We start from the raw sequence: 25,850 nt of genomic DNA on the forward strand, positions 1-25,850 counted from the left end.
CAGCAATCAAAATTTCGCAGAGTTCATCCATAAACGGTTTACATTTGGAAAGCGACAACTCTATCCTGTCATTGCTGACAGATTGAAAGAAAAAATAAGCACACTCGCCAGCCTCTAATCACAAGAGGGACTTAGAGGGGCGGAGTCGGCACTCCGCTCTTCCATGGATATTTCTCCACCTCCACACACACATTCTTAATTCACCTATCTCATTATTCATGTATCGCCGGGGGAGGAGAAATTGTTCTGCTAAGCTCCTTTCTCATCTCAGCTTTTTTCTTTTTTCCTCTAATATACACGTCTCTATTTTTGGTATTGTCTTCTTCTCCTTTTAAATTATAATCTTCTCTTTTAAAAGTCCTTCTATATTAAGCTAACATGCCTTAGCTATCTTAAATTGCTATTTTGTGATGATTCTGTATGTTGTTTCCTCATATTTTACAAATGAATTTTTTTTAAATTCTCTTTATATCGACGCATAATTTTAAAATTGGAATACAAAATGTTTTAATGTTTTTAATCCCTTATTTTTATTACTTTTTAGTTTGTTTCTGCTTAAGAAGGAAATTATTTTTTATTAAGAAACTTTTCCTAAGATAATTCTTTTTATTTTTAAAATAATATTGTTTTTCTTTACATATGTATTGTGTGAATTCCTTTAAACTTTTGTTTTCTTAAATATATTTTTTTCTCATCGAAAATTCTTTATTCTTGCTTTACAGGTTCTTTTCTTTGCTAAAGGCGTTCTTTTCCATCTCAAGTAGGTATATTTCTTTTTCAAAAAGGTGTTTTATTTTTCAGGCGGGTTCTTTTCTAGATTATATATAAATATATATGTTTTTGTTCTTTCCGAGATAGTCCTTCTTTTACGAATTTATTTAAATCCTTTGCCTATAGGCAATAACAATTGTCTAGAAATTTGTTTTTAAAGATATAAATGGTATAAATCGATAAGAAAGTAAATTGAGTGTTGTAAACCGCAAACCGCAGGAACAATCTTTCCAAAAAGGAGAAACCAATAAGTTCAATCCAAGAAAGATACAAATGATGTGGAAAAGTTATAAAAAAAATTTATATATATATATATATATATAGAGAGAGAGAGAGAGAGAGAACGTGAGAGAGAGAAAGAGAAAGAGAGAGCTGACGACAGATAGGTAATGGAAGTAGAGAGTCTGAAAGAACCAGATGTTGCGGCAAAACCCATGATAAATACACGGTGGCCGTCTGCATGTCAGAACTAAAACATCCACCCCATATTGATGAATCAGGTAGATGAAGACGTGTGCGAAGGTGGAGTATAAACGATGAATTCTACTATACAGAAATCTTTTCTCATCATTCATACACGCAACCCGACTCTCTTGGTGCCAAGTGCACACCCCGGCATGTTTGAATCTGCACCGATTCAAAATGGAGGCGAGGGGCGGGGATAGATTTGCCTTCACTGCACTACATCCTCGCCGTGCACGCAACTTTCCCCATTCGTCCTTTTCATAGGGATCCGTTTAATTGTTCGATGCCAACATCGCCATTACCGAGCACCCAGACTGGGTAACGCCTACATCCATTCCCTCCTCTCCTTAGGAACTGCCTTTTGTGCCCAAGCATTGACTGGCGGACTCGAAACATCAAGATTCCGTCCATTAAGCGACTCCAGTTTTTTCCTCCCCCCTCTTCTACTCTTAGCTCTTCTTTGCTGTGATGGTCAGGGTGTTGTTCATTGTGACAACCGTGAAATGGAGACCTGTACTGCTTGTGAGGGTGGATTTTTAAGAATGTTTTTCACCTCCGCCCGTTTTCTACTTGTCTTTCCAGTTAACTAGAGTACTTGTACTGTACATTATGCCTCCTATTGACTCTTTTAAGCGCTCCTTCTTTTTTTTCTCTTTTCTTTTTTTGCTGCTCGCATTGAATTAAATAAAGTTTATTTCAAATATTGTTGCCTAGAAATATGTCTTAAGTAATAATTTTTATCTTCAAACCGATCTTATATTTTACATTTACTTTAAAAAATAAATGTTTTATTTATTGTAAAGAAATGCCAAGAGAATTAAGCTGTTGTTCTTCTATTTTAAAAGATGAGCACCTCCATTTAGTGTGAAATCTGAAAATATTCATCTGATATTTAAATGTAGACTATTAAAGCATCAAGTTTAAATTTAAAATATCCATTAAAGATTTATCAAGTCTCTAAAATATGTGAGTTGTCTCCCGTAAAAAAATTATTGATAAAATGTTAAAATATATTTATCTTATTTTCTATTAAATTTCTTTATATATGTCACTTCAGTTTTTTCCTTTTTTTCTATCCTTCTAATAACATCAAGCGTGAATATTCATAGCATTGCGTGTCACGGAATCATGTCAAGAGGAAATGCACTCGAAGTGTGTCTTCTTTTCTATATTTAGGCATCAAAGAGTTTGTCCTCTTATTTTACTCGAGAGAAAAATAGAAAATCCGGCACCAGAGAGTCCGTCTCGAATGTCTAGTGACGTCGAGGCGGCACCTTAACGACACGAGCGGACACGCGTGAATGCTCCGTCCCCGTCACGTGCAAACGTCAGGGCGTGTAACTGGGCGGACAGCTAGTTACTATGCTTTACTATTCTATCTTCCTTTTCTTTTAGGAGGTCTTAGCTGGAAATGTTATCGCCACCTCGCTAAAGAACGTGACGGTCGAGATCCTAGACGTGACTGGAAGGTCATGTGACCTCTACCGGTACTGACGTCACCGCCCCCGTCAGACTAGATCTCGATCCCTCTCACACTTTTTGGCAACCTTAGAGGTCCTAACCTTCTCCCCATGTGACCTCCGAACATTAAGTCTACCGCATATCTCAGGTGACGTAATGATATTGAATGATAGATAATGACGTCACAAAAGAATTATAAAGATGTTTCAAGACGGAAATTATTAAGTTGGGAAATTTTTAATATTTTCTCCGTAAATTAATTTAAGCAGTTTCAATGGCGTGAATTAAACTTTTGTAAGATAAATCAGGGGGGAATATTTATTATATATATATATATATATATATATATATATGTATATAAACTGTTTTTGATTCAGATGATACAAAGATGCGAATCTGCTCGATACAATTATAATTAAAACGATGAGTTCGTGGACCGATTGTAACAGAGGGAAGGACATCTGAGATCTAATGAATAGCAATAGGAGCATAATAGTCAGACAAATGGCCATCGGAAAACAAATCACCCTTCACGAACAAAGCACCATAGGGGTTCTCTCAACTAAAATTGGGCTTTAGGCCAAGACTCACTTTTGTTCAGTTCAATTTCAAAGGGCAAAACAACTTCTGGCCGAATAGAAGGCTCCATGTGGTTAGCCTGTTTAATATTTATGCCACTTTTTGAATCGTGGGTTACGACGAATATTACATTAACTTCACAACGCTTCGATTCTCTTCTATATTTACTGTACGAATTATCATAATTTTATTATTTTCTTCTGGATGTTTGATTCATTATTATTGGTATATCTTTTACTGGCAGCGTGGACGTCCCGTCTGCTGTATTTAAAAGAAATGCGCGAAGGGTAATAAATACGAAACGTAAACGATAAAATTTGTTTGCGGTGTTTACAGACTACTTTTGCTATTCAGAACAGTTCAGTCTCTATAATTTAAAATTACTTTAGGCTACAAAAGTTTGAACCCCGACCTGTAAACTCTGAATAACAGTTAAGCAACTGTATTTAGTTAGAATGAGTGAGTTTTCATTAGTGAGTGGTCGGTGTGATTCAGTAACAGTTATGTTGATAGCAAGTAGAGTAAAAGTGCAAAACAGGTCCTGTCATCCAAGTGAGCAGCCTATAATTATCAGTGCTGTCTGACTCAGAGAATGACGTGCAAATCTGCAGCCTCTTCCTCTCCGCAAATCGAATTCTTTTCGCTCCGCCAAATACACATGCAGTTCTATTGCCTTTACTTTTTCTCCTTTGATTCGGAAATGTTATCAAAAGAGAAAGATCTCGTTCAATTTACGGATCTTCCGTTTTGAAATTTTTGAAAGGCTATTAATTTCGTCTCCTACGGTTTAGCGGGAGTTTACTACTTCCTTAAATATAATCCCAAGATTAGTTCTTTTAAATTAACTCGAAATTTCAGTGTTTTTATCTTCAAATATAATAATCGATCACGCGCTTTCGGACTTTCTCAGGACTAATGTTACCTTGAACACCATTCAAATCGCATAATTTAAAAACTGCAACTCGATGAAACTAAATTTTACAGCAAATACTATCTACACTTTTGGAATTGTCATAGCAATTTAAAACATTTCTAAGGGATGAACAAGATGAGTACTTTTCTATCGGAAAGTAATAAAACCCTATCAGATAGCATTGTCTGTCGGCAGGCAACCTCCTAGAGGCCGCGTGAACTCCTATTGTTCAAGATATTTTCTGCATCAATGCCTCATAATGGCGGCTGTCACCAAGCGGCAAATAGATCCGATTTGAATATTTTGTTAAGAAAAGCGAAAAAGGGAAAGAGTCTTTGTCTCTAGTCTACGTCCCGCTTAATGCGCAAACCGTGTTGTGTGTAGAAGTGCTGCTGTCAAGTCGAAACAATAATTAAAGGAAGTCGTTATAAAAACCTGTTATTTTCACGTCATTTATAATATTCTTTATTAAGATAAGTACAAGTGATTTTTTAAGTGGAATTAAGGCGCATTTTGCTAAAATAGAGGATGGCGTTCTGACATCAGCTGTCAGAAGGATTAACAACTGGAACACCTTGACGAACTAGATTCCCAATCGCATGACAATTAACCCGATAGTCGTCTACGGGGACCATTCGACAGATTGCTTATCTCCTAGAAAATCGCGACATTATATCGAACAATGTTTGCTTATCTCTCAATTATTAATTAATTAATTTTTTCGCAGTTCGGATTTTAACGGTTTAATCTGATTAGCCATTAGCCATGTCACTTAACTACATTTCGTGCAAAATTTCCGAATTATTTAAAGATGGTAAAAACGATAGGAGACGGCAACGTATTTTCTATTTATGCCGTTTTGTCATCGTATTTCTTCCATCCAGAAGACTATCCTCTTCATGATCGTATACTCGCACATTAAATTAGTTGACACACGAATTTGTTGACCGACACCTCGATAATTGGACTCTGATTAACTACCTCATACAGCCTATTTTGTTCAATTTAGCTGCCAGAAACTCGTGGTTACGTGTTCCGAACTTAACTGACCAATTTTCCCTGAAAAAAAAATCTAGCTTTACATCCCTGCAGACATTCGACACCTTATTTGACATTCATAACCCATAAAATAGCCCAGCGGGATGTCCGACAACCCGACACCCGACCTGACAGCTTAAATACACATATAAATATTTATCCGTAGCTTTTTCCTTAATTATTAGTGACAAATACGTTTATTTGTCAATTAATCAAGAGGAAAACTTTCCCGAAAAGACGCAGTTTGCATCGACATTTCGGTGTTTATAGTGTTATTGCACAATTATTTGGCAGAGGCGCAAATTTGGAGAGGTATACATTAATCTTGAGTTGACGATGTTAGCGCAGTCTATTATATCCTGACAAATGGTAGATGTAAAGCTGCACGACCACAATGGAGCACAGAATACACACTTATCAAATGTTTACCCAATTTTCTGCCCCTTGAAAGGTGTGTAATAACATTGCATTGTAGCTGCGCCGTTTCGGCCCTTCCTACGCTTGGGGCTAGCGGCACACAAACAGGTTCTCTTTGATGTGGACCTCCTAAACACCCAACTAACTGCTCCACATGACTGCTGTTACACTACTGCCCTCTGTAGAATTTTTCATTACTCCCCCCGGAGTTTTGTTTTTACTTAAATTAGAAAATTTTCTTCTTTTTTTTTACCGAACCTTTTCTTTTCAGACCGCTCCATTGGATTTTGAGATTTTAATTGTGTTTTTTGATAAATCTGTTCTTTTTCTAATAGAGATGTACAACATTTTAAACTTTTTCTTTTTATTTATTAAATTATCATTAGTGTAGATAGCTGTCGGGAGATGGCGCCAGATGTTCTCTATTTAAAAATTCTTTTCCTGTGACGAATTTTAAAGTCGAAAATCTCGAATTTAGTAAGTTTATTTTTTTTAAATACGTATTTTCTTTATACATTTCTTATAAAATGTTACTTTAACTATTTGTATTTTGTTCGTTTTGAATTTAGAAAGTTTGTTTTTCATCATTTGTAAGAGACAAATCGAGTTGAATCTGTTACTGGAACACATAAAATGTGAAAAAATCTTTCTGTTCTATCATTCAGCCGTACGGTTTCAGATTTATAATGCTAACACAATGCTAATTTATTCATTTTAGTTTCTAAATTAAGCGATGATAAAAGCTTTTCTAAATTCACAGTGAGTAGGGCCATAATTGTTAACCTATTCGATTTCGAAACCTCGTACTAGGTAATTCTTCGGGAAAGATTAGGAGAAGACCCGAAACTTAGGTTGGAAAACGTAGTTTTGCATAAAAGTTAGAAGAATAAAGGCAGCGTTTGTTGGGTCGAGGGATAAAAGCGAGAAAGGCATCATAAAGACGTCAAAAAGCGGAGGTGCAAACGATTCCCCAAAGGAAAGTCTTTGATAGATTTCTTTGCATAAAACAAACGTCCAAACAGAGAGAAAACAAAAGGCGGAAAGATATAAATCAGCGACGATATTGCACTCTAGCAAGGCGCGAATTAAGAATCAATAACACACTTAATAATAGCTGTTGAAAGATTTATAGTGGACTTGTCTCTCCATAAAAAATTAAACAACTTACGTCCCATTCCGAAGCGAAAACGGATATTAATGCCAGCAAATCGGAACTTGTGCCGAGATAATAATGTGTCTCTGCAGAAATTGATATCAAAAGACGCGGAGGCTGCGGTCCCCCCAGTTATCAGCCCGAGTCTCTTCCAGCTAACAACCCTATACTTATGGATCATTCGGGGTGACCGTCTTGCTAAAGGTCGACCAGGGACATTGGGGAAGTATAAATCTTTCGTTAAAGCCCGTCCGTTTGTCTGTGCTTAAATATAGTTAGGATGGCCGCTTCTAATTTCATTTACTCTAGCTAATTGAAGGGATTAAACGGGTTGGAGATTTCTGGATTGCTGGTCACGGCAGAGAGTTTCTACCCGCCATTTAGCGCCATCTATCGGTGCTGTTTAGTATGCACCGGATGTATGTCCAGGTGCTGTTATTGAATACGTCACATGTTATCATGTTGCGTTTATTTACGCATGGTGGGATTAGCTTTTTGTCGTGCGATGACTATACTATTATAAAAATTTTTGAAAGCTTAATTAAAACGCCGTTGACTTTTCTCGTACGGTAACCGGGGATGGCCGGTAGAAGCGACGCGCCGACTTTTCCGGCAGATGAGATATCTGATACTCATGAATACAACATATGGCACATTGTTAGTACCAACTGTCTTGTTAATGACCTTCTAAGGTTACAAGATGCATAATGGTGTCACTCGACGGGAGATGTCGCTACTTGTTCGATTTTTCTCTACCGCACTCCTCCCATCTTCTGCTTATAAATTCATCTCCACTGCCGAAATCTTAGTTCATTATCTTTAAACCAAAAAGATCGGTATTGTGTAGTGGTCTTGTCTCATTCATCGCTTATCTATTTTAGAACGATTGTCAGATGGAAGAGCAAGCCGAACTTCATCGTTGCATTACTTGTTTAGTGAAGCGTAAAATTTTATGCTCAACGGGTCCTGTTCGACTGCCAGTGACAGTTCTGTCGGGGCAAAGGCGTGATAGGACACAGAAACTCCGACCCTGGCAGCTGCTACAGTCAGATATAAAGCCGGCCGAAGACGATCGGGGTGGAGCTGATGCTGTCTTGCTGCACTTCTACTGTCCCTACACTCCACCCACTGGCAAACCAAGCAGTTAATGCGAGTGAGGATCCCGACTACACACAACATATTTCCTTATTATCTCCTTCACTTCCACACCTATTTAAGAAAGCGGGAAAAGACAAAGAGCGACGAATACCCGGATGCGAGTAGAGAACCCCCAGGGCCATCTCTTCTGTAATTTTCTCATCAGGTGTGTGCGGGAGTAGCTGCCTCCCCCTCTTCACCTTAAGGGGAAATGCCTGAGCTGCACTTCTATTTGTAAATGTAAATGATAGAGATATTAAAGAAAACCGAAAACTGAAATCTGCCCCTTTATTTCCAATTTTTCACATAAAATGTTCTTCTTCTCGGAAGGATAATTCTTTAGAAGAATCTGCAAGTTTACGGCTCTTCTACCTTGAACTGTATTGGGCAAATATATAGCCCACTTTACCGACAGCACGTATTTTTAAATGGCACTACATATCATTCGACCTCTCTCCGGTAGAGGGTCAAAAAGTCAGAAAATGGCCTGGGGCGCGCACGTCAAACGTGCTCGTATCGCCAGAAAGGGCCTTGGAAGATGTCAGGGTTCTTTAAAATGGTAGAAAAACCTATTTGGTCGGCACAATAAATACGTCCCGCATGTTTTTCTGTTCCAGGGCCAAGTTCACTATGTCTGGATATAACTATAAAAATCTCTTTGGTCGCCATCTGCAGGCCAATTAACGGGTGGCCATTTGGACAAATTAAATAGTAAAGATCTCGACAGATGCCGTATAGTTAACGATGTCTGTTTGCTTTATAAATGAGTTTATGAAGCATGTGACCTCTGTGTCGAGTACCTTGAATATAAAGACTGGCGGATTTTTCTCCTTTTAATTTATTCCGAAGAGCCTCTTCGAAATAAAGGCTATTTTGAAAATTTTAGACTTCGTAATATCGGACAAAGAGATTAATCGACTATTTTGAAAAATACCAAATTATTATTTATCTTTAAATCTTCATACATTTTAATGTAAATTTTCCGTGAGTAGTTTATTTTCAAATAACGATTTTGTGAAATCCGCAAAAGAATATTTGGTTATACAAGTATTACTTTTAGTAGAGCTGAGTGCGTTAGTATCGGAACAATGGAAGCTTAATTGTAGTTATAAAAAATAAATGCTTGGCTTGTTGAAAGTTAAAGTAACACAAAACTGAAAAAGCGTAGAAGCAAAGTCTTACCGCAGATGGGAAATACAAAGGTAGTGCACAGGGGGAGAAGCTGATTACAAGTGTAAATCTATTGGCGACAGAGGACAAGTCACAAGAGCACTCCCGATGGTGGCAAGATAGAAGCAAAGGGGCTTGTAAGACTTTCTTTTCTGTTGACGTGAAAAGACCCGAACACCATGGGGTGGGCAGGAAATGACAAGTCACTAGGGGGCGGTCAGGGAGGGCAGGAGGTGGCGTTTTGTTCCAATTTGCAACGTTTGATGACCTTTTCCGCTCGACGGACATCTATGTGTTCCTAATCATTGACCTTCTACTCCCGGGATCAAATTTAGACTAGGCCAGTAATTATGTATAATACTAGCCCGTGCCACGTGATCTTCCACCGGGATTTGGGAGGGATCGATGTCATCCGAGCTTCTACCGAGTTTCCTCTTCTAATTTTGTAGGGAGTCTTTCAGCTTTTCTATTAAGTTTTCGTTCAAGAAATGCTTAAAAACGAAGAGCAGTTTGACAAGCGATCGCCAATCTAGCAGCTGCCGCCAATTACACGTCGTTCTTGACTGGACGGTGAAAGTGCATTCTACTCTGTCTGCTAGTGACACCGCTGACAGCACTTGTACGAACGGCCATTCTTCCGCTGGGTGTGGCCAATGCTTGTAAATCCACGCTTCACTAGATAAAGTGAAGAACACTCCACTTGTCAGTCCGTTTATCAAGCGCTCCCACACGCTGCTAGGCCGAACAGCTCCCATATTCTTATGTAAAAACAGCGTTTCTATATCAACCGGCATTCACAGATATCTCTTATTCAGCTTTTGGGGTTGTATCGTTTGAATTGAAAAAATTAGTTTGAATATAATACAATGCTTAGAATACGTAGAATCTGATTATTAACCAAATTAAAAAAAAAAAAAACTGTTGTAAAGGTCGCGTGGCTATTCATCCCTAAATTTTTTCCTTTAGCAATTGTACGTCGTAGATGTATTATCCGACTTTAAACCGAATTCGACAATTTTTACTGGAAAAAAATCCTCCACCCCTGCGTTTGGTAGTGGATGGTGGAGGGGTGCCCCGCGGGTTCCACACGGATCCCAAGTCTGAGCGGTGTGGTTGCCCTTGGCTGATCTTTAGAATTAACAGAGAGGTCGCCAGTGTCAGCCTCGCCATCAATCATGGCGGGCAGGCTAGCAGCGATTGGTCACAAGCGCCAGATCAAAGGAGAGGCACGTTGCAATTAGTCACAGCTGTAGGCGGGTCGACACCGTAATCGGCAGTCCGGCCCATCGCTAGCTTTAACTAGTGCACACTAGCGAATCGGAGGAAGACTGGGCTGGACTGCAGCCGTGTAAGCAGCGTGTACCTCCCTCTGTGTTGTCAGTTCTCAGCCGACACTTCACTCCTCTTGCTGTGCTTTCTGATCTCTCAGCGAGCTGTGCACTCCCAACAACTATTCGCCCGACCAGGGCGAACTCTACAGCAATATGGCGAGTTCCATGATTGGGGTAAGTACTGCCTTTCCGTCTCTACCTCGTCTGCTTTTGGCCTCTGTTCGCATTACTATCTAACTCTTGCGTATTCGAGATATGGGTTCTCGGGTTTCAATTAATACTCCGGGGCCTTTTATGCTGGAAGACGTTGCTTAACCCTATCATTATTAAGGTTAGGGCGTCGAAGATAGATTTAATTATATCTTCTAAATCAATTTAGCATAAAATATGATTGATATGAGGTCTATGTGCAGCATCAGATAACGCTGATGAGAAAATAGCTGCTTTTAAGCCTTTTCGTGTCAAAATCTTGCCTAGTCGGGAAGAATCATATCGTTCTTTTCGCTAAATGTATCTCATTGAATGCCACTAACAGGCCTACCGTACTAACGTTCAGTTGAATGCACATTCTCTTTTCAGTTTCTCACTCTCGCTTTACATTTTTTTTCTTTTTTCCCCAGTCTAACGGTCGAATTTTCATTCTTCTTATTATTCATTACACTAGAAGCAATAATGTCAAAATTTTTATAGGCTCTGTGCTGAATTTTTACTGTTATTTATCTCTAATAAAAATTTATTGATAAAAATATTGCTGTTTCTATTATTATGGATATCGAACAATGAATGTTATAGCTCTACACTATTTCAAAATAGATGTCTTTCTTTAATGTCGAATGCTATTTTAACATTTATCAACGAAACTTTATTAAAATTTTAATATTAATTCCAAATATCAGTGTTATTGATGGAGTTTTGATTTCAGAAATTCTTTACAATAGCTTTTACAGTTGTTTAATGAAGTTCCTAATATTTCTAGATGGATGTATAAATTACATTGATATTTTTTGTTATACATAATTATTTTATCTGAATTTAAACTAGATCTAATATCACATACACATTGAATTTACTCAAGTTGTGTTTTCTCTCTGTAAACATTAAACTCCTTATATTTTAAAAATTTGTATTTTATATTTGCTAATTCTAAGATCTTCAATTTAAATGTTATCTTTATCTAATTTTCGAAGATGGGGATTTGAGTTGGCAAACACTAAACTAGATTATTCAGTCGGAACCTTTCTTCGTCCTCATCGAACTTGTGTATCTTCCAATTAACTCCGCCGTCCCGTAAATCTGGAGACCCTCAATTAGCATTGGGTTGTAAACTATTTAGTTACAAATTTACATGGTTGCCAGTCTATGCCCACTTTAGAGTGCCACAAGAGATGACAAACAAGATAGATGGGAGGAGAAGTAACAACCACTCCCTCCAGACTGCAAAGACAAATATAATTCTCATTAGATAGAAGGTCTATCTTTTTTTACCACCAAATAGAGGCTTGGGCTAGGCGTTGTCCAAAGGCAAAGCTGTCAAAGTCCACCAATGGGCCCTTATAAAGTTGTCCTCCTTCAGATATGTCGGAGGAGAAAGCGAGTTACGACCACTCATAACCTAGACTGTCTCGACTGTATGATCTTTTAATGGGCAGTAATTGTATTTTTATTATCGACAGCAAAGTACAGAAGTTAAAGGGAGGGTGTGTAGAATTTTACTCTACATTAAAACTGCAGCTAGATGTGCCCTAAGGTTTACTCTCTATCAGTTTCATTTTACTTTTCTTTGTAGTTGTGTAACACTTCCGTGCAAACTTCTCTTTTATTTTTATTTGGAGACAAATTTTTATTACCTCAAGAATCTTTAAGCCTTCAAAGATCGTAACAGGCCTTCGTCAGCTGTATAATTTTTCTTTTTCTTTTCTATTAGGCCTATATATTTTAATAATAACTTTCTCTCATTATGATTTTATGGGAGCTCTTTGATAAAGATTATGTTTTGATCACTCTTAATCTTTAGACAACCAGTCATTAAGTATAACTTATCTAACAGCAGATTAATTAAGAAAATATACGTTATAATAAGATTTTATACGACTTTGTTAGTTAAATCATCTTTATTTTCAATGTTTATTTACTTCTAAACTAGTCAGAAACATTTTAAAGATTAGAATAGCCAATATGGTGCCATATATATCTATTTTAAAAAATTCTTTATATTTTTGCTAGAGAAAAAAAAAATTAAATAAAAATTCATAAAATTGTGATGTCTAGATTTTTAACGATGTCATTATTCTAAGCAATCTTCATTTTATTTTCGAGGGTCAAACAGCGAAAGTCCGTTATCCAATGAAAAGGCCTACGGTATGAAATAACGAGTCTAAATTTATTAACTGACTCATAATCTGCATGCCAAATGGATCATTAGCATGCGATGCCTATCGTTTCTACATAGGTATTTATAACTTATCAAACCGCGATAAGAGCCACATTTTTCCGATAAGAAAATTAAAAAATTCCAGTTTAACACATAAAAAATTGCGTAGGATTCACACGTAGTATTGAAAGGGACATTCTTAGATTTAATCTTCGTTGATATAGAAGATTTTTAAAATCCATTTTGCGACCGTGCAACAGAAACAACTGATAAGGGTTTGATTTAGAATCGTTATTTTAAAGTTTATTTACTCTAATTGTAGGACTAAATGTCTTTTAAAAATTAAACATTTAGTTTTATAACTTGCCCTTCTAAACAACTTAACGAGATTAGGGCCCATCAAGCGACAAGTCCGGAGATTGATGGGAGAAGACTTGATTGACCTGCACTTCTCCCAAAACACCAAGCGGGCGAGCGAACCTGCGGGCTATCCTTTCTCAAAAACGTAATTACTTAATCTCGCATCGTTTCCAAATGCCTAATATTTATGAGGCCTCTTTCTGATAAAAAAATCTGGTCTAGACCTACGATTCAGAAATTCTTTCCTTTCACCAATTTCCAGCTGTTCTTATAAGGTCTTGCAGTATACACTCTCAACTTTTAAATTTTATAAACATTTCTAGTTCTTTGATTCGTAGAAAAACTCTTTAACAACAAAGATATAAAAGTGAAGAAGGAATTTAGGCAGTGATAATCGACCAAAGTGGAGAACGACTCGGGCCCCAGTAAAGTGATTTCACGAGTGAAAACCCGAAAAAAAGAAGGGATAAATCAAAAGTGGACTGCATGAATAAACTATTAGTGTGATGGGAACATCTGTCAGCAACGGTGGCCAGATGGCACGCAACCAGCGCCTACACAACATATAGGGTCCGTACACCCGGCTGTTAGGATATTTATCGGAATAGAGAATTTTTATAAGGAGAAATTATGATAAGTCCTGTCTCACAGGGGGAATCGTCTATTTTCGTGGAGGAAGAATGTATGCAATTGTTGAGGTCCGACAGACACCGGATACTGAGATGGTAATCCTATAGAGAGAGTGGTCCTTTCAGCCAAATCGTGAGAGCGGGTATGAGGAGGTGTTACGAATTCTTTACCGATCAAAAGCACTATTGATGTCAATACCTGACAGTTGTCTGTCTCTACACACCTGTAGGTGCCTTCTGGCAAGACGAGCGACCATAGGAGGCCTTTAGGCCCCTTATTTCAGTTTTTACGCATCCATTTATTGGACGTTTGTCTTCTTCTCGTTGCAGGCCTGTTTCCTATATCGCTAACGAGGGGTATTCACGCGTTTTACCTCAGAAGCAACAAATTGTAAACATCAGCTTTACATATTCATAAGCCAGTTTTTCAGTTAAACTCTAAGGCCTATAATATCTAAAATTAAGTTAGAAGCGCATAAAAAAACAACATATTATCGATCACTTAACATCATCTTACACAACTTAATCGTTGAAGTTTAACAAAACTGATAGCAAAGCAACAGTTTGCAGTAATGCCGCAATACTTTTATATAACCGATTAAAATGTCTTATTACAGAAATAAATCTTTAATAATAAACTGGATCTAAAAAGTCATATTTAAAATGGTAAACTGTCTTTTAGTCAAATGATTTTTTACAGGCCAACAGAAAAGTTTAATTATTGTTATTAACATGCTATCATAAGGTGTAGAGGTATACTTTGCTACTGAAGGAAAACTTTATCAATGTCATAGAAATTTCATTCATGAACTAGTGACAGTAACAAATTTTTGTAGAAATATTTGTTATAATTTAACTGTTTGATAAACTAATTGTAGTTAGGCCTATTTGCACAATAAAATACTAAAAAGTATCTTCAAACGAATTAATCAAGATTATGCAAAACCAATAGGTTTCAAATTGGCATGAAGGTGAGGAAGGTTTTACTGTTTTGGATATAAAACTTAGCTAATCTTTAAGGACCCGATCGCAGCTACCAAGTCATTGGTTTTATTGAGTGTTACACGTCGTATGTTTGCAAAATGTGCGATCAATTAATTAAAGCTATCGCTTGAAAATAGCCTTTAGATGTTTTAACATCTTTATTAGGGCCTAAAAAGTCTATTTTTCTTCTTTATAAAGACAGTAACTGGATAAGAGTGCGAAGCTAGAATTAAATCATACTTTATCTAACTGCCCTTGACCTAAAATGACTAAACAATGGGGCTAAATTATAGGCCTAAGGTATGCACTTATGCCTATGTTTAAGTTCGAAAAAATTGCAGCCTGTTTAGAATACAATTAAATTAGAAGGGCGACTTATCTTTTCCGAATTAGGTTAGCTATCTAATATTTTTCCGAATCCATTTCCAGAGAAGAATTTCAAGAGTGGGGCCTGGTGGAAGGGGACTTCAGATAGGGCCGAATCACGTGACATACGACTTCATGCTTGTAAGAGGGACAATGAAAAGTGAAGTGAGTGTAGTGCACTACTCAGAACCGAGCAAAACACAAGTCAAGTGCGGCGACAAATAGGGCAATAATAGATGTATCGGATGAGGCGCATGGCTGATAGAAAGGCCCACTTTAGATATCGATCGTCCCCCATCTCTGCTTGGTCCTGTCCATTTCTGTAACCTTATCTGGCTGTAATGATTTCGTCAACAGCCCTTCACGCTCCGACTGTCAAAACACTAGGCCTCTCGAATTTCTTGCCCTCGGAGTGCTAGAGGCCTGTCCCGGGTTGCCATTGTCGCTTGGCCATCGTGGTTTGCACATTTTGGCATTTTTTGATGTTCTTAATGGGAATGCCACAATACTTAACTATACTATACTTGAAACACGAGACGTTACCTGAAACAGTGTTCCGGGTCTCAATACCGATTATTATTGCGGTGGATCGGAAATTATTACTGCAGTATTATTACAAATTTTCCAACAGCTAAGTCTATAACTCCATTGTTATATATTGTTTACTACCATTGTTCACATAAATTTGATGTCTTGCTATTAAACTATAAAAGCGTATTTTTGTTTGGTAATTGTTATAATATAATAATATAAATTTAGATATGTGTATTAATTGTTTTCACAAACACTACTTTAACAGAGCTAATTTAAAATTAATCTTTTGTACATCCACCATAATGAAAAGTCAACAATTTCATCTTAAATTGATTTAAAAAAAAAAAAAAATCGATTTTTATTGCCGTACCAGCATGATCAATGTGTTTTGATGGAGAATGTTACCTAAACAGTTTATAATGCATAAGAAAACACTTCATACTTGATGATTTAATATTTTTATAAATAAAAATTTGTATTACACGGACGACGATTCTTTATTATTATAATTTTTTCGAATAACACAATATCCAGCAGTGTCACATAAGCTATACTAATTCGAGATTCTTTCCATTGTTGTTTCAGTACCAATACGATGCTGCTACAATTGTAAACCGCATTAAACAAACGGTTATTACAGGAGTGTATTATAGATTTTTTTAGAGGAAAATAGCTTCTTGCATCCGTAATTGAATCAGGAGAAGGAAAGATTTGTCAGAAAAGAGGAAAAAAAATACTAGCGGAAACCCAACAGGTAGGGCTTCAGCCACAGGGATCCGCTCTGCTGATTTCCACCATCCATCCCTGAACTAACGAGCTGAAACAGACCCTGCGTCCATCGTTTCTTCAAGATTTATGATTGGGCATCGTGCAACATGTGTGAAAACTGCAATAGTGTCAAAAGGGAACAGACTGGACAGCAGCAGAAAATGGCGACTTGTCTTTCCCCTCTTTACAAATAGGTTTTCTGGGGATGAAGAAGGGCAGCGCTGAAAGGCGACGATGTTCACGGGCCAGCCGTTATGCTAGTGGTTGGATTGTAGCACAGGGTCCCTGCTGGGAACGGTCCGCTTTGATGCTGTGCTTCCCTGTTGTTGTGTCTTACCCGTGTTGTACACGAGTTGGTGGTGAATACCCTGAACTGGAACATTATTGTCAGCTGTCCCCCCACAAAGCAGACCCGAGGGACTACGGGATATACCTGGGTTTTCATAACAAAGAAGTTAATGACAACACAGTTTTGGGGCATAATTTGCAACCCGCAAAAGCTAGGTCGTTAGTACTGGGACGAACCCATTATGGAACACGGTGTCATCTGCCGTTTCCCATTAACCTTTTGACTTTGCCCCTTCTTCTTGTTTTGAGGACTTCCGTCGTTGTCTCCTCGTGTCGTAAATAGCTAACTTCTGTATTTGTAAACCTTCACGGCCACTTCACACCTGCATTACTGGGTGGAGAAGCTCAGTCGCACATACTCCCTGGGGTAAGCAACCTATAATTCACCTCTACTAGGTTGAAGGGTAGAACAATGCGGTCCATATCTTTATCGCAGCTCCCCAATTTATAACGTATAACCATATCTCCGCCTCGACTCTTGGACATTTGGGCCCTTCTCCACGCGCGCCTCGCAGCTCTTGCCTAAATGCGTTCGAGCCATGCTACACTTACATTAAAGACGTGTTTCAACGTAGGGAAAGGCGAAGATGGAGTGGAAGTTGCGTGGTCACCTGGGAGTGGTCAAGGTCCTAGACCCGGTGTCTTTCTGTAATGGTACCAAGAAAATGGTCGGTTCACGAATTGTTTCAGTTAATTTAGAGAATAGCGGAGAATTTTGCTTTGCTTCTCCATTTAATATTTTAATATTTGTACTCTTATCTCACTCATAAAACAAATGTGATGGAGAGACCTCTTATTTTCTGTTAATCTTGATAAGTGTGTTATTATAGTGTCGGACATTGTTAGATTGTCAGCTGAGAAATTAAAGCTAATCGCTCGTCCTTGCAGCCCCTTCTATTTTTTCTTCTCTTCTTTCTACCTGTTGCGAGTTGTAAGCATTGCGTGTGGATTATACAACAAAAACAGTTTACTTAACGGAAAAAATGGTTCCCATACTGCCCATTGTTCGCTTCCCACCAGATGTGGCCGGGGGATTCACTTATCCAAAACTAAACAATTTCTTGCGTTGATGCTGATTTTATCTTTGATTCTTGTCGCAGACACTGCTACCCTTCATAAATTGTTTTATTATTCGGATCGTATCTTTTCATTAAAGCGAAGAATCTATTGATTATTCGATGTAAACTTTGCAGGTCGTTTTGTACAAGTTATAAGCTGGCAGAAATAACATAATGATTGTGTAGAGAGATACAAGTCTAAATGAAAATAATGATTTTTTAAATTAAATCTTCCTGGTAAAAAACACCCTACAGTAAGAATATGCTTACAAGTTAACGCTTTTATATGGACTTTAGTTCGACACCGTAACACTTATATTCCAGCTAATTAAGACGATTTTAATAAGTAATAATGATACGAAGAGTGCGATCTATTTCAAAGTAGTGGTGTATATTAGCTGTCCCAACTTATATTTACTCAATATATGCCTAAGAAGGCATGCTTTACTTCTGTTAGGAACAGAGGGCCTTTCTCTATTTTTCTAGCTTATTGTACCGTGTTAGGCCTCGTACCGGAGGCGTATTGTAGAAGTGAAAACTTGTTGTTTGACTAGACTTGTTAGGAATGTTGTTTCTTTTCAGTTCTGTACCGCTCCTTGTCTGGTCAATTTGGTCGTATAAGCTACATCTACCGGATCTGCGTTCCTACTACGACTAAAAGTACTGTAAGACTTTTTCACATTTATTAACAATTAATATTTATATTTGTTAATAAAATGAGTATTGAATTTCTTAAATATTTCGTTTCAAAACTTCGTCTTTCACACTCAATTAAATCGATACGTAACCCTTCTCCTCGGGGCAAAGTCTCATGTTAACACTCTAATTCTTTATATTTTTTCTAAAGAGTAACACCACAAGTTACGTAGTAGGCCACGCGCCTATAGGCCTAAATCCACCTCTTAACTGCATAAAAATTCATCTGGCATTATTCCAATCGTGCACTTTTTCATTTAAATTTAGACCTTCATTCTTCCGACGAATGATCTGAATTCAGACACCGCCGGCCTTCTAATTTACTTTATTTCATTTTTTTGCAATCAACTTTGATAGAAAAGCAGTAAAAAAATTGAATAAATGTTTTCATTTGTGTATTAAAAATAACGGGAAAACGTTTAATCGATACATATTCTCATCGAAAACTTATAAATTATATAAAACATAATGGATCACGTGATAAGCAAATCTCTTTCCCTTCTCGTATTCCATTGCGTGATCCTGTATCTTATTTCGATAAATATGTAAATACGAACGATTTTCCGGTATATGTATATATATATATTTTTGAGTGTTAAATCTGTCTTTGATTTTATTCTTTTGTTAAATTTATTTATTTTCATTTATAACCTATTGTTTAAATTCGAGTCAACTCGCGTTACTGGAGATTGCGGTGAATTTCATTATTGGGAAAAGTTAGCAAAGTAGACTACATGCAAATTAAAGTTAATATTTACTCCTATTTTCATTGTGATTATCCAAAATTCAAGCATTTATTGTATATTCCGAATAGAACTAAGTCCGGTTTTAGGTGATGCTGATTATATAAGGCCTTCAGGCTTTCTCTCTCTCTTTTTTCTCCCCCTCCCCTCCAGATATTAATGATGTAGAAACTAGTCGAATGTTTTAATAGGGAAATAATACGCGGTTTTGCCTTATTGAACAGGCAAATTAGGAACCCGTACGATAATATTTTATTTATTTATTCGATTATAAACAAGTTTTTTCTTCTTTTTTTTTAAATCTAAAAATCGAACGACAATCGTCCAAATAGTCGCAAGTTAAACGTAATTATTTCTAGGAAAGAAGTGCAGTTCCGTCTGCAACCGTGCGGTACGAAAACCGTTACCATGACAACTTACAGACGTTACAACGATAATTGAACATTTAAAGGGCCCCGCTGAATGTTTAACTGGGTGAAAAGCGGGCCCTTATCTGTATATGTATACAGCCTATATTTTTTCCTTCTTTTTCTTTCTGGCTCCCCGTAAGTGCTGGGCGTCGAAAATTGTTTTGCCTCTTTTAAACATTTGCAATCGGACGATATCTATCACTGAATTGACACTTTGTCAGTTTAGTTAAGGGCTTCTCTTCTCCTGGACTACCTGCTGTCAGAACTATTGTGTAGAAGTGCAGCGTCACATTTCACTCCGCTCTGCCCTCTGTTGGTCATTCCTTTTACTAATTGCCTAGGCCACGAGCATGCCCACTTACTAATCTCTTCGTGTTTTCACTGATACGAGTTGGCATCGCTGATCGTATCTGTTGAAGTAAAAGGAGTGACGTTTACCTAAACCAACAGGTAAGGAGAAGGCTAACACCAGCCTAAGCCTAATTCCAAGCGTTTTTCTTCTCTCAAATTCAATCGGTCTGTTTAAAAAAGCCCATCTCGTTCCATTAATATTATTATTATTATTATTTTTAATGAACGGCATTTTAAATAAATTAATAAAAAAGACGTTCAGGTACAAAATACAACTAATTTGTGTCGATTTAGAAAAGTAAACCGGCCGTTACAACTATGAGTTGGGGTTCAGACATTGTAAACTAGTTGTAAAGAGATCCAAGGGGATTACATGCAGTTTGTTTTCGTAACTTTGTTAAATTTGTAAAGATTTACAAGCCTTGTATAAGCATTTAAATTTCAAGTTAAAAGTCTAAATCCATTACAAAATAATATTAGAAAGCATGACTCATAAGAATTTTGAGATTATTAAAAACGAATTAATTTTGTGCAACGTCATTTATACGAACTAACATTTAATATTCAGTAGTAGCCTATTTAAAACGAATTCGAGTAAAATAAAAGTAAAAACAGCGATGCCAGGCAAATTTCTTCGAAAACTTTAGTAGAAAAGAGTCCTGTAAAGGGCTCGATCGGCGAAAATTTGTAAGTTTTAAGGTAAGTTAAGCTAATACCCGTTTTTAGACGTTCAATAATGTTTATTTGTCGGAGGCCGCTCTGGGCTATTTTGCAGTATCCAAAATCAATAAGGAAGGGAATGATAAAAAAAAGAGGAGAAGGAGAGTTAAGGTTAAAATTAAGTGCTTTCTACAATTTTTTTTTTCTTTTTTTTTCGAAAGACTGAAGAATTTTATTTACTACCTTTCGACTGGGCCAATTCCATTTTTCTTCTCCATCCGGGCGTGTTGGCGTTGCCAATCGACAAAATGCGAGAAAATTTTAACTTTTCCTATCCTGCCAACTTTCAAACTTGATGGAGCAGAAGCGAAAACGGCTTCCTAATCAGATGATTGAATTCCCAGGTTTGGTGATCAACTACAATTTTAAAACAAATCAAGTGTAATTTTGGAAGAGATTTAGTTTTGATTTTTTTTTTCTTCTTCTTCTTCTTTCATTCAACGTCGCTTCTTTTTTTATTATTATTTTTTCTTTTCGACGGAGCGAGGAGAGAGAAGGTGAAGTGTTGAGTTGCGGCGTACAAAAGAGGAGGATTTTATAAAAATTTTTAGAATTGTATAGTACCGAGTATCGGTTTATCGGTGAAATCCCGAATGCTTTTCTGTTCGCTGGAAATCTCAGTTCGAGTTTATTCGCAACTGTAAAAGTGCATATATTAACATCTATATTATATTTAAATAAGTTCTTGACTTTGAAAATAAATCATAAAGCCCGTATTCAGTTTAGATGTCGAAGAGCTGACCCGTATTTCACGCCTTCACTCGATGACTGCAGGAAGAGATAAAGTATGTAGATTTACATAGAAGTTGAATGATATGCTTATCAGGTTTAAAGTCATACAAGCGTAAAACCAAAATTGTAATTAAGCGTAAAGGATAACGGAGACGCAACGCGTTATTGGGTGGTGACATCTAGACACATGCGTGCGTTTTGCTTGGCTTGACGGGTGCCACGCAGTCGTCACGTATTTATTATTGCCCTGGTAACAAATGATATCATATGTACACGAATCCGTAATCAGCTTTTTTACTTTTGTTTCTACTATTCCGTTCTTAGTAGCGTCCACTCCCTTTGCTGTGTATATTAACCACACTACTCTATGATAAGTTTAATATCCTCTTCCAAATAGTATCTTAGTCAACAATTTAGTTTCTTGATGTCAATTCTTTGTTTATCTATCATAAATCCCCAAAAAATTTCAGATTTATGACACATAAACGGAAAAATTTAATATCAATAAGAGTTCTATTGACAAGATAATTACTGATATCTAAGCAATAACTTTATCCTAAAATGTAAGACTTTCAGGACATCTATATTTTTATTTCGAATTTTTATTAAATATAATACAACAGCAGGATTTTTCCGAACATTTTGCAGTCCACAAAGACACACAGCAGTCAGAATTATGAATGCTCTTTCAGGATTGATATATGCATGCGTTCAGGCATCAGATCTATAACTTTTTAGCGCCTACTGTCGTATTGGACTGCATTATCGATCTTTTAAAGTTGTTTTTGTCCTCTTAACCGTCATTCGGATACTTTCGGGTTGTCAGACACTCAATCTGGCCACTAATAGTTTATTTCTATCTTAGTTCCCCCTAAAGTTAAATCAATATAGATTTAATTACCGCCTATAGGCTAAACAGCCAATAAGATTTACTGAATGTCAAAATATTATGGTTGATAATGAAGAGTTGGCCTTATCTTAATTGTTGGGGTTATAAATTATACATAACTCTATATTTCATTTTAAGTTCATTCGTCACGAAGGTTCATTAAAGGCTGAGAGTGAATCAATCCTCCGTTGGCCTTGGAAGCCTATAAAGAATTGTGACTTTTCCTTTTAATGACTATCGCACAAAATTCGGTTTGAGCCTTTAGTAGTTTGAACTTATCCGAAACGGATTAACGTTAGTTTAAGATGCCCTGTAATCTTTCTGTATAGTGTAGCTCATGTATTCAGTTATTGAGGATGTAAGTGTAAAAATGTGTAAAAAATAATGAATTGCGAATTTTCATGGTTGCGTAGTTTCCTTGATGGGACGCAGCGTAGGTGAATTAAACTATTATGCATGGTAGAAAATGGTAATGAAAGTAGCTACAGGTATAAAGTGTAGCCTTTTTTTTCGTTCTAGGAACATCCGAGATTAGGAGGGACTCCTCTGGCAATGTTAGCTGCCCAATGTAACAAGCTAGCCAGCAAGAGCCCGCCGCCTCTGGCCGATGCAGCTGTAGGAAAGGGCTTCCATCCCTGGAAGAAAGGAAATCAAGCATCGACGTCTCCCCCCGGAACGGGGCTACCTCTCGGTTCCCAACGAGTAAGTGGTCTAGCCAATAGCAATGCACCCGCTCTCAACTATCAACGTCCGGCCGTGACATCTGCTTGCAGCTCCACGACTTACGGAGGTGACAACCTTTTCTACCCGGGTACGGCCGTTACTTCTCCTCAAACGGATACGGGTCAAACAGCCCTGCTAGGAAAAGTTCACGGAGACTCCTCGCATATAGGCACCATGTATTCTCGTGTGGGGGTCAGCGCCCATCCTTACGAGAGTTGGCCCTTTAATATGAATGTAGCCGGGGCCGCTCACAGTGGCATTAAACCCGAGGTGTCGACAGTGAACTCGCTCAATTCGACGTCATGGTGGGATATGCATGCCGCCTCAGGTGCGGGATCTTGGCTTGACATGTCGGGTGCCACATCGGGTTTACACTCTCAATTGCCCACCAACTATCCCAGCTCGGAATATGGACTGGCACCTACTCTGGCAGCCTCTAACACGGCTCACTTACTTTCCTCAGGTCAACATCTCCTTCAGGACACTTATAAGTCTATGTTACCTTCTGCCCAAGGTGTGGGCGCATCACCATTTGGTTTGTCTCAGCCGGCGCTGCCCCAAATGCCATCTCCACGCTCGCAACGACGTTACACGGGCCGTGCTACCTGTGACTGTCCCAATTGTCAAGAGGCGGAGCGTCTTGGTCCGGCAGGGGCTCATTTAAGAAAGAAAAATATTCACAGTTGTCACATTCCCGGCTGTGGTAAAGTGTACGGTAAAACTTCTCACCTGAAGGCCCATCTCCGATGGCACACGGGAGAAAGACCTTTCGTCTGCAATTGGCTATTCTGTGGCAAACGTTTCACCCGTTCCGATGAACTGCAACGCCATTTGCGCACCCATACTGGTGAGAAGCGTTTTGCCTGTCCTATCTGCAACAAGCGGTTTATGAGGTCTGATCATCTTAGCAAACACGTCAAGACTCACAACGGCAATAGCGAAAAAAAAGGCAGCAGCAGCGGAAGCTGTAGCGACTCCGAAAATAGCCAGAGTGAGCCACCGAACGTCAGTTCTCCCTCATCCGTCAGCACTCCTCCACTGTCTCAAGCAGGAACTTTGACTGTAGACACCAATCCGGGAGTGGACGGAAAATAGGCCCTATATCTGTCTAACTGTGACCTCCCCTGTGGCCAAACTTATCCTCCACACTCGATGTACAATTTATGTGCGTTCGTACGTTTTGTGGTCTAGAAAGAATCCCTGGGCAATATGTACATATTATTCCCACGTGTAAAGATATAAAGACATGAAATGTGTCCTTTAGTTTTCCTACGGCGAAGGAGAACAGTTTGTGCCTCCAACTCTCCGGATATCATCCGAGGATAGGACCCTTTACACCTTTTTTTCAATGGACGCATGTGAACCGCACATTCACTCCCGATCCTGTTTTGGTTAAGGTGGGAGGGCAGGCCATAGTTAATGACAGAGTGAGGCCCCTAGGTGGGCCCTGTGAGTCGTGTAACATCGTGCACATCCCTAGAGCACATCATCTGTGATCCCCCAAGAGCGGGACTCATCCCTCTTCCTTTATTTAATCGGAGCCTTAATTTCACCCAGCCTTAATTTATAAAGTTAGCCAACCACCTGGACCCAGCCTCTACTTAATTAGAAGGGCTTTAAGCTGATCTTAAGCTAAAATTAGAAAGGACCCCGTCGAGGGACCTCTGTGTAGGAGGTGTGACCCGCTCTGGGGACGAAAGGATGTGAACGATCTGAATGTTGGGTGTAATTTTAATTTTTTTGTGAATAAAATCGAATTATCAAGGCCTCTTGTATGTCTGTATTTCTCAAAAGAAAACTCTACACGATCACTTTGTTATCTACTACAGAATCTCGTTATCTGGTTAAAAGATAAATAGTTTTTCCCGTCAGTAGAATAGGAACGAAAAAAGTGATTAAGGGAAAGAAAAACGACTTCAGTTCTCCGTCTCATTATTTTAAAAAATATGATCTTTTCATTAGAAGATACCAATCAGTCACGGAGTTATGAGGGCAAACATTGAAGTGTCACGCACGATTAATGGGATTATGTTGTCTGCAGATGCATACTCATCTTCCGATCGAGAAATTAAAATTCAAGAAGATACATCTTCTAATATATAGTGTGCGCACCGTAATAAATTCTTTGGATAGCTAAGTATATCAAATGACGCTTCATCTAACGAGCGACAACACCAATAATACATTTTCGCCACTCTTAACCTATCGGAATATAAAACCGTCAGATTCCAATGTAAATAAATTAAATCGGCTTTTGAATTCTTCTAAAATCGGCAACCAATCTTATAATAATTTATTTCATTAACATTATAGAAAAAGTTTTTCTGTAAAACAATTAATCATTGTGTCATTAATAGTTATAACAGCCGAATTTTAACTTTCGTAGAAACTTGTTCTAAATTTGCTAAATGAATATTAAAATATTTAAATTCTACTACTGTTTTTAGTTTTTATATAAAATATAGATTTAACACTCGAATTGAAGAACATGAACGTGGTAACACTTCTAATCTGACGGCCGACTTATACATTTTCTTTCACGATACAAACTGAACTCTTTGGGTAAGAATGATGCACATGTGTATTCGATGAGGAGGAATAACAATCCTTTTTATGTATGAGAAGCCATTATAGTTGTACATCATGTCCAGCAACCATTTGTGCTTCAGAACTGTACTAAATTTATTCAAACGACTTCGTTAATAGTATCGGCTTTTTAACTTCACTTCTACA

General features: G+C 37.8%; 1 protein-coding gene across 8 annotated transcripts in view; it reads left to right on the forward strand.

Annotated features, from left to right (window-relative positions):
- The window catches only part of LOC136984355 (transcription factor Sp9-like), a 44,556-nt gene extending 19,672 nt beyond the window's left edge, over nt 1-24,884 (forward strand). For 2 of the 8 annotated variants that reach the window (XM_067281308.1, XM_067281310.1), the window contains 2 exons: nt 6,031-6,121; nt 22,914-24,884. In XM_067281308.1, the coding sequence (XP_067137409.1) occupies nt 22,947-24,212 (1,266 nt within the window). In that variant the 5' untranslated portion in view covers nt 6,031-6,121; nt 22,914-22,946 and the 3' untranslated portion in view covers nt 24,213-24,884. Of the gene's footprint in view, nt 1-739; nt 761-6,030; nt 6,122-10,341; nt 10,610-18,435; nt 18,519-19,345; nt 20,153-22,913 lie in introns of those variants that run through there. The other 6 variants (XM_067281307.1, XM_067281312.1, XM_067281304.1 and 3 more) reach the window with 6 other exon arrangements.
- The last annotated feature ends 966 nt before the right edge of the window (nt 24,885-25,850 follow it).

The sequence above is a fragment of the Centruroides vittatus genome, unplaced genomic scaffold (genome assembly GCF_030686945.1).
Source record: "Centruroides vittatus isolate TY-2023 unplaced genomic scaffold, ASM3068694v2 contig_914, whole genome shotgun sequence".
Classification (NCBI taxonomy): Eukaryota; Metazoa; Arthropoda; class Arachnida; order Scorpiones; family Buthidae; genus Centruroides; species Centruroides vittatus.